At 37.5% G+C, this 10,078-nt stretch overlaps 1 protein-coding gene across 1 annotated transcript; it reads right to left on the bottom strand.

Annotated features, from left to right (window-relative positions):
• Positions 1 to 5,439: 5,439 nt before the first annotated feature.
• Positions 5,440 to 9,524, bottom strand: LOC145229697 (organic cation/carnitine transporter 2-like). Its single transcript, XM_080095031.1, has 9 exons — positions 9,498 to 9,524; positions 9,118 to 9,288; positions 8,572 to 8,675; positions 7,763 to 7,898; positions 7,561 to 7,679; positions 7,040 to 7,254; positions 6,447 to 6,629; positions 5,936 to 6,074; positions 5,440 to 5,640 (listed from the first exon to the last, which is right to left on the bottom strand). The coding sequence occupies exons 1-9, from the start codon at positions 9,522 to 9,524 to the stop codon at positions 5,580 to 5,582; spliced, it is 1,155 nt and encodes a 384-aa protein (XP_079951157.1). The 3' UTR covers positions 5,440 to 5,579.
• Positions 9,525 to 10,078: the final 554 nt, after the last annotated feature.

The raw sequence follows: 10,078 nt of genomic DNA, 5'->3' as shown, positions 1-10,078 counted from the left end.
GCCATTATATTTTGTGGTTAATTCAGATAACAAATTAAATGGTAACAAACCTGTAGTGGCGGCTTCAAAGTAAGGGAAAAAATCAATTTTTAAGCCCAAATCCACAAAGCTTCAGTTTAACGCCTTGAGTGAACCGAGGATTAAACAAAAAGTTTTATTGGTCGTGGAATGCAAACTTTCTGCTAACCTGGCCTTACGTTTTGTACAGTTTTGTAGTTTTTGTACAAGTTCTATAAACTTAATAACGCTCTACTAGCAAATGTATTATTTGTAGTCCTTTTCAGTTCGCTTTTATTTCGATAAAGACCCTGAAATCTCAAGTCATATCTAAAGCGTTTCACATGTAGTTGACATGTATGATGTTAGTGCACAAAATGTTGAAACGCTTCAATTGTATTTAACACATAACATAAAGGGTCGACTGTACACTAAATCATCGTTTGTTATATCTATTCGAAAGAGGGTAAAAACGAACTCGTTAAAATCCTTTGACAATCACCATACTAAAGTCCACACTGATTGTGTCTGAGTGATTCACATCTCAAGCAAACAGATGCCTTCGGTAAGCGTCACACAAAAAAGTAGGCTATGTGCTAGTTTTTGAAGAATTTGAAAGGCTTGCGTAAACAAGGTGCACTTGTAAACAGCAATTATTACAGGTAATGAACAAATACAATGGATGCTGCAGTTGCGTTTGACGCATAGTTTTATCAAATAGAAAACAAAGACTGATGTTAAATCTGTTTTGGAAAGGAAAGCCAGTTTCCTGATGATGAGAAGATACGAATTTGCGTGTGGGGCATTTTGGAGGGAATATTTTTGGGTATTAACAACTTGCGCTGAGTAGTATACAATGCTTACTACGGAGTAACGACCAAAAATACAAACGGATCACTTAACTTTAGACAACAGTGTTATATTATGATTAGGTTTCTGGAAATACAAACGACCAATTGTAGCCCACACTTTAAAATACAGTAAAGTCGTGTTCCACGAGAGTAGCAGAAATTTAACAGTGATCAAACTGCTTTTTCTCAACGGCGCGCATTCGGTAGAACTGTATTCGCCATATACCACCCTTTCCATGTTCCTCGCAACCGTCACTTGCTGGATTGTAATTGATGTAAGTTAGATTTGCGTTTGCCGAACTAATGCACTGCCCCCCTTCTTGCAAACCGATGACATCATAACCTAATTCGTAGGCAACCTGGACGCATTTTGCGATGGCATCTTTACGATCTCTAAACCAATCCATCAACAAAGGGTGAGTTCCATCCAATAACGGGATTGTACGTTCCTCACTGTCACGCCAGCACCCAAGATCGTCCAGGTTTACTAGTTTTAAAATGTTTAATAAACATTCTGAAAATGAACTTTAGGCAATATTGAAGTCATACCTGTTGTGGCAGTTCGTAGTTTGTAAACTTGATTAGCATTCAACCCTCCCCTTCCGTTTTCACTACAGTTTAGGGATTCCCCGAACATTGAATACCTGTGTATTGCGTCACATGACGTCATACATTTCCCACTGTCCTGAAAACAAAACAAACGGCGTGACAAAAGATGTAAAGTTTTTGCCATGTTTTGAACAAGAATATTCGTCAAAGTAGCATGTACTTGCAGTGCAAATACTTCATACGAACTGTGAGCAGCTTCTCTCGCACACTTTACTATTGCCAGCTCTCGAGTTTTGTAATCACCATCCAAAACATTTGATTTGTTTCTGGCTTCAGCGATCGCTGGCAAACCTTCCACATCTTTCCAACAGCAAAGATTTTCGTACTTTGCTGCACAAAAGATGAATTTAAATCAGAGTTGGTACTCGAGCAATGTTCCTACAGGCTTTCTTATCCTCACCTGCATAATAATTCTGACCACCAACAAACGTAAAACCAATAAACCACAGAATCATGAACATATCGGCTGACATGTTAAAACTCGGCACCTGAACGTAAAACTAAATTATAACTATTTTCAATGACATGTACAACAAACGCAATGATATAACGCATGTTTTTGTTCTTAGTTTTAGTTATATAACGGGGATGTAAATTTGATTCACCTTTACAACACAGTGTTAGTGAGTAATCAACATTATTCAGATTTGGTCACCCCATAATGACCTTGCGAAACAGCAAAAAATCCACACAAAAATTGATGCATTTTTGTTACTGGAAATAAACCGGCGGCTTTAGAGTAACCTTTTGTTTGCATTAGGAAAATGTACAAAAATATGACGATGTTTGTGTTAATGCATAAGTAGTATTGGTTAGGTTTGGTGAATAACAAAGAAATATACGTGGCCAAACAATTAATAATAATGCATTCATTATAAGACCCGATTTTCAGTAAGTTTTGCCTAGCTTACACAAAAGCCGAGAACAACTTTGGTATAAAACCACGTCAAAGCGCAGGTTGCAGTTGAACGTAGTTTGTAAACTTCATTTGCGTTTAACCGTCCACTTACGTTTTTCTTGAAGTTTTGGTATTCCCCGAATCTAGAATAGCTCTGTATTGCGTTATATGATGTCGTATATTTTCCATAAGACCAAACATAATAAACTGGACAATAGAATTTTATTAATGTTTCTATTAACTTTTCATATCAGTGAATTTGAGACGATCATAAATCAAACTTAAACAGTTATTTCTATATATATCAAACTAAATTGACGCGCATTTTCAGTGCAAATACTCGGGTTTCGTAAAAACAACTTGGTAGCAGAAAATCATCAGTGCAGACTGTTTCGACCAGCTGCACTGATGAGACATTATAGGTCGAAACAGTGTTCCCTGTTTGCAGCTCAACTTTGTAGCATTTTTTTAGAAAATCAGGGCGAGTTGAATGTCAATGACTTTAACTGCTAATAACAACGGGATGATGGAAATATTTTCGTGCGGTTTGGTTCTAAAATGTAAACTCATTTTGGGTTCATATTTGTGACGTCTAGATGAATGATTAACTGGCATGAATCATAGTTGGGTGACCTGTTGTAACCTAAAATCGTTTTTTTTTTTGTAAAACCAAAAACGACATCGTCATGTTTTACGCACAAATACTGGCTGTGATTTTTTGCTCAGTCATCGCTTTATATTAAATCATTTCGTATAGATTACCATTGGTTAATAGATTAACGGAAAACAAACATTTTCCAGCTAATTAAACGAAGGCTAACTTATTTGTTTAAGTTGTCAAATTTCAAAATCGATGCTGCACTTCATTAAAGCGTAATGGGTTGTGTTTAGGCCAACCGGACGGTTTTGTTTTTAGGCAAAGAAAACAAACTTTACGGCGGCAGATACAGCTACTAAATGTACCAGGCTATAGATTACCTAAGCTATGTGCGCAAATTAGTTGGGTTTCGAAGCATAGCTGATGCCCCTTATTAACCATCTGAGAGTAAACTGCTTTAAAACGCTTTACATTCACGTTTTTGGGAACAATATTACACCATTTTAGGGTGAAAATTAACTCTTTGTTTGAAGCTCAACTTGATATTTACAGTAATGAAGTCATGGCAAATAAAATGATCGCTAAGTTTTTAGAGAACCGTCGTTTGGCCACATGTTTTTTATTTAATGTGCTGTTAATTATTTAGCGACTCGTTCTATGGTTTATAATTGTTTGTGTAAAATGCAGCACAAGAGACACGCACATTTAGCGAGTTTTAAAGGCAACAATACGGTGTTTCAACTAAAGCAGAATTCGTTTCAAGTCAGTTAATGTGAAACAACGTGTTATGAAAACGGTTTTCCAATGTAGCATATAAAGAATAACACGGGTGACATTCAATTGTCATTAGTAGCATTGTTTCAACTTTAATGAAACGAAACTTCTTCAACGATTCGGATTCGGTAAACCTGAATCACCGATTCTTCACCCTTTCCATCTTCGGCGCATGCATCACTCGCCCCTTGGACGTTGTAAGTTTCACTTGCGTCTGCCGAGCTAAAGCATTTCCCACCATCTTCAAGGGCAAGCACCTCATAATCTCGCTCGTAGACAACTTGGGCGCATTTTGCGATGGCCTCTTTTCTATTTCTGTAATTACCAGTCAATAAAGGGTGAGATTCCTCCAAACGTGGGATTGATCGCGGTCTGGTGAAGTTCCAGCAGCCAAGGTCATCCAGAGTTACTGCAATTATAAGAATACATATCCACTGATCGATTTGTTAACATGTTGTTTAAATATTGAAAAACTATACAAGAATGTAACTAAAGTCATCCAAACAACACATTCTGGCTTATTACGCGATTTCGACATCATACCGGTTGCAGTTGTTCGTAGTTTGTAAACTTGATTGGCGTTCAACCCTCCCCTGCCGTTTGTTCTGCAATTGTGGGATTCACCGAACATGGAATACCTGTGTATTGCGTCACATGACGTCATACATTTCCCATTGTCCTGAAAATAAAACAAACTGCGTGACAACAGATATAAAATTGTTTGCCACTTATTTCATGTTTGAAAGTTTTAATGAATATTCGTCAAAGTAGTACTCACTTGCAGTGCAAATACTTCGTACGAACTGTGAACAGCTTCTCTCGCACACTTTACTATTGCCAGCTCTCGAGTTTTGTAATCACCATCCAAAACGTTTAATTTGTTTCTGGCTTCAGCGATCGCTGGCAAACCTTCCACATCTTTCCAACAGCCAAGATTTTCGTACTTTGCTGAAATGGTATAGTCAATCTTAGTGTTGTTTTTCAGTGGAATTACTACGTGCCTAACCTTACCTGTATAGTAATTCTGGCAAGACACTAACGCGAACTTCAAAAAATACAAAGACATAAGAATAACAACTGCCATTTTCCAGCTAGACAAAACGTACACATATGTATGAAAGTTTTACGCAACAAAATCAGATGAAAATAATATTTCTAAAAGCTGCAAATATCAATGTGGCGCCGCGTGTATATGACTCAGTTTTGATTATAAATTACTCTTTTTTATTTTGTTGATAAGCACCCATGATTAATCAGGTTTGGTGATTTTGGTGTAGCAGAAGTGACGTCAAATTTTTTTACAGAACTACAGTGGGGCAAAGCATTTACATAAAATCGGATAAACTGCCAAACCAAGAAAGTGTGAAAATAAGTTATGTTTTTTAAATGTGGAAAACATTTCATTCTCTTTACGGCATCTTGACCTCTTGAACAATTTGAATTCAGTAGATTTGATTTCGGATCAAATACAATATGGTGACGAATTTCTAATATTATCTTTTAGCCTGGGACAAATTGGTGATAAAATTACTTTGAACTGAGTAAAGTTAAACTAAGTTTAATCCGCTTGCTAATGGATGCGTAGTGATATATCTTAACATAAAAACAAAAAAATAACGAAGCCAGTTTACAGCCCAGTTGTAGAGGGAATTGTTTTTACAAAATAAATATATATTTCTAAACTAAAATAATCAAAACATAGTTTGCACTGGAAGCGATACTTTATTAATTGTTCCGTCTTTTATTGCATGGATGAACTCAATTGCAGTTATTAATCATTTGTGTGTTGAGCGTTGTGGGTTAGTGTGCTTTTATGGAAGGATGGCCACGTGCTTCACTTACAAATCCACAATTACAGGTTCCCGGTTGCAACCAACTCAGTTTTCCGTTTTACGCAACAGTTCCTGATCACACTTTGAAAAAAAATACAAAAAAATGCAACGTGTAATTCCAGTTTATGCAGACAATTCACTATCATGAAAACTCTGATTCATATGTTCAAGAGCCTTGGTAAAATCAAATATAACTAATTAAAAACAAGTTTTTTAGCCAACACGTTTATAAGAACAAAGATAGTGTATGTCGGTAAGTTGAATAATTTAAAATGTGTTTAATCTTTGGAGAGCAAAACACATTTTGTGATTTCTTTTTTTCATGTTCAAAAATCGGGATTTTTATTAATACACTTAAGAGAGTATTTTTACTTACGGTTTTAGGCGTTCAGCGTCCGCAGGAGAATCGGGCAGAACTTTTTTCATTGTTTCCGGTAAAAACAAAATCGTCAAAAGCGATGAAATGCACGACAGACCGCCCATGACAAAAAACGGGAGATAACGGTTGGTTTCACCTTTGCACAAAATAATTATAAAGCAATCAACACTAACCATCTCGATGAGCCTTTTGCAGTTTGCCTTCAAACCCCTTTGATTCGAAAACAAATAATTTAAGTCAACGTTTAAGAATACAACTTTTAAATTTTCGTACGTTATCACAAATTCCTATTCAAATCATAGTACGCCAGGTCTATTGAAGGCGTCATACCGAATCAACCGACCGCACCAAGCATTCACCACCATATGGCATAGCGTAGGCTAGAAAAATCTAGCCTGCGGTGGGATTCGAACCCACGACGGGAGTCTTTCCGGGTCCTAATCAATTTACTGCTGGCCTGGATTCTACAAAAATTCTCTAATTGTTGCGAGGTTGGAAACAAACGTACCTAGAAACATAAGATAAGGAGCTAGAAAGCTTCCAATCTTTCCTATGGCAGATGTTACACCGATGGAAGCGTTTCGCAGAAGAGTGGGCGACATTTCTCCTGTGATGCTGAAGTTGATGTAAAATGCTCCGATGATGAAAGTTTTTCCGATAATCACCAACGCCGTGGTAAAACCAGCGCTTACTGAAAATAAATGTTTCTTTATGTTGCATATTACAAAAATTGGTGAAAATGTACTATTAAGAGACCCTGTGTCTCAAGTACTATCCTGAGAAATTTAACATTTTACGAAACGTGTTTTTCGTTCTCAAAGTCGCACAAAAGTGCAAATTACCACACTGGGTTTTGTAGATCAACTAGCATAGCGCAATGGAGGGATTTTATTTGGTTTGCGTTATTATTAATGCCCAAAACAGCTTCTGGTACATCGTTTACCTCAAGACATGAAAAATCTTTAAAGATCAAAGCTAACGGATCGTAAATGTGTGTTTCAATGAAGTGCGTTTGGGATTAGCGCAAATTTAAGATTAGCATAAGGATTTTGCGTGTTGTCAGAGCACGAAAAGGCCGATAATCGCTCAACTTAGTTTCACCTGTTTGAGCAAAGGGAGCCGCGGCAAGACACATTCCCCCTGCTCCCATGAGAAGCGACAAAGACACAGGTCTTCCAATCCACTGGATAATCAGTGACCCCATAATGATTCCTGGATATTCCAGAAGCCCAGAAATGGCAGCGTTTATAAACCGATCGCCACTGAAAGCGCTGATATTCAAAGCAAGAGCGTAGTAAACCATATTTGTCACCAACCTACAAAGGCGGATGTAGTTTAGAAATAAATCATTTTGTATGCTTTAAAACCTTGTGCTGTAATCCGCAATTCTACTTGAACAACCGCCGATATAGAGTTCGCTGATTTGTTTTGAGCACAAAGGGTGACAAATACACGTACTTGTTTAGATTTGACAAATATATAAGGTATTGCTGCTAGGCATAATACTTGACTTAGATTTGACATGTTGTACACTTGACTAGTGAACAAACCGATGATAATTCAACACAACGAAGTTTGCTAAAAAGTCCTAATTTCCATTTGGCAGATGGTAAAAAACCTACCATGAAAAACTTGCGACAAGAATTCTGAGACGAATTGTTGGGACTGTAATTATTTGAAGCATCTGATATCTTGCAGACATTTCCATTTTCGCTTCACCATCAACCAGTTTTGATTCTTCCTGCGCAAGCAACCAACAAAAACAAAGCCTTTTTGCACGTACGAAGATGTAGTTGGAAATAAAGTATTCCCATTGGTACTCACATTCGACTTAAACACTGCCACAACATGTTGCCCAGGATGAGGTTTTCCGTTGACTTTTGCAATCGTAGCAAGCACAGTTGTGGCTTTCTCGCCTTGGCCAGATGAGAGATACCACAAAGGTGACTCCGGTACCAACCTATATTTCCAGATCAACAGAGCATCGTTGTTTACTTCGACGCTTTGATGTTTTTTTTTGCCATTGCAATTGGTAAATTACACCGGAAACTCGTCTCTCTACTAAATGAGTTTAGAACCAGGTCAACAAAACGTGACCACGACTAATCGATAAATGTGCATTTTATCTGACATTTCCTCACCAGTATAGTGGGATGTAAAGTAGCCCTATAAGTCCCGTACATCTCATAAGCCACCGCCAGTCATTGAAAATCCAACCAAGAATCGGAACTGTAGCGGCAATAAAGCAGTAGCCTCCATATAAACTGAACGAAACCTTATTCCTGTGTTCTTTGCCTACAAGTTCTTGCCCTGCCGGTTCAACAGAATAACAAACGTAAAATTTAAAAAAAGACCTAAGAGTTGTGCTATGTACAACTGTACAATAGATAGATCGATGACCCACCAAGAACGAATGTAGTGCAGTAATTCGCGTGAAGGAAAACACCCGCAAATGCCATCAGCACAATATATGATGTGATGGTAGTGGGAAAGCCTAGGGCGAACATGAGCAAAAATTTCAGAAGCACACATGCCAAGAGAATAGGCCTCCTTCCAAATCTACACATAGAGACAAGTTTGTAAAAAGGGAATCATGACCACTATAGGATTCTAGCATAGGTTTCAAAGGCAACCTGTCAGAGAGTAGTCCTCCAATGTAAATTCCCACAATTGCACCCAACATAAACATGGATATAGCAAGCGGCTTTTTCCAAGCGTCAGAACACACCAAGTTATACTAGAAAAAGTAAGAACAGAATTTATCGAACACAATGTACATTCACACATACACGGTTTTAGTATTTATCAGTATTCAGTGTACATTCACCAAGTTTCTAAAAAGGCAAAAAAAAACTGTTAAAGAACACCTGAAACGTGATAATATTTTACGGCGAAGCTTCTCAAATACGACTTGTATACTGTGGTGTGATTACAGATGTTTATAGATTACATACCTTTACAACATCTGACATTGGAAAAAAAGTGCTGGGTATATCATGCATATCACCAAGAGTAGCTGATTCGGTACACGTCTTTAATAGGCCTGGCGTACTATGATTTATCGCCAAGAATTGGTAACCCTTTCGCGTTAGCCTTTTCGATTTGTGTCGTAAGTTTAAGGCTTTGGGATTCATGTACGCTGAGAATTAATGGATAAGTGTAATCGTTTGGGTTCTAACCTCAGTTATGACGGTCGAGACCTCAGGTTCGTCAAACGACCAACCTTCCGAACAGCAGTTGTTAGTGAAGTTCACATATCGTATTGTTGAAGAATTATTCCCAGAATTCAAAACCAGTTCCTTGCATCTGTCTTCGGCCGAGATATTCATGTTGTTTGACGGATGAAATTCCTTCATAAATTAAAACCAATTATGTGACTTGGACAAATATGCACGTTAAGTTTTATTTGTACCTGACTCCTGTTCAATCCAGACACCCTGCAATGGTGGTCGGGTGAATACAAAGTAAAGATCATGGTCAGACTACCCAGGCCACCACTGAAGCCAATGCAGAACAAAAACAAACAAATTCTTTTCTGGTAGACGCCAAAAGTACCTACTTGCTCAAGAACATCCTCATAAGACATATTGTATATTTTGCTATCCAATTCTGCTTGCTAAACACCTAGGATGGGAGGTTACACATTATGGAGTATCCTGCCAATAAACTATCAATTTCAAATGATATGCCTACGCTATTTGATTTACGTTGAACAAATCGATGTGCTGAAGCGTTTTAATTGCCCTGAATAGAACTACTAGCAGGAAAAAGCGGGCTATAATAGGACACTTTTGCGGAAAGCGTTGAAACATTTCGGTAACACTGATGGAAAAATTGGATCCAATATTGCACGACAGCTGGTTTAATCTACCCTATTGCTCGGGTAAAATGAGGTCCTTCAACTGAAGTAAAATTCCACACAGTAAACGGAACATACTCTACAAAAACAACTAACTTTTTTCATAACTGACATCAACGCTTATTTTTCTTCCTGATTTTGTTTGCTGAAAAATGAAAATGGTAGCAGTAGTGATAAAACATAAATAAAAAAATCGTCAAACGCTTAATTTTTGCTAGTTTCTCAAGAGACAAAATCGCTTCACTGACGCGTAGTTATCACATATTAGTTATCACATATTA

Source organism: Phallusia mammillata, chromosome 5 (assembly GCF_965637545.1).
Source record: "Phallusia mammillata chromosome 5, kaPhaMamm4.hap1.1, whole genome shotgun sequence".
In the NCBI taxonomy this organism is placed as follows: domain Eukaryota; kingdom Metazoa; phylum Chordata; class Ascidiacea; order Phlebobranchia; family Ascidiidae; genus Phallusia; species Phallusia mammillata.
The sequence above is the reverse complement of the archived record's forward strand: the minus strand, read 5'-3'. Positions and strand labels throughout refer to the sequence as shown.

What these genes read in the sequence shown, in the direction of transcription:
- LOC145229697 (XM_080095031.1), bottom strand. Translation starts at nt 9,524, where the DNA reads ATGTCTTATGAGGATGTTCTTGAGCAA. An exon ending in CTTGTCGCAAGTTTTTCATG is followed by an intron (nt 7,255 to 7,560) that starts GTAGGTTTTTTA and finishes CCGCCTTTGTAG; the next exon opens with GTTGGTGACAAATATGGTTT. An exon ending in GGCTCCCTTTGCTCAAACAG is followed by an intron (nt 6,630 to 7,039) that starts GTGAAACTAAGT and finishes ATTTATTTTCAG; the next exon opens with TAAGCGCTGGTTTTACCACG.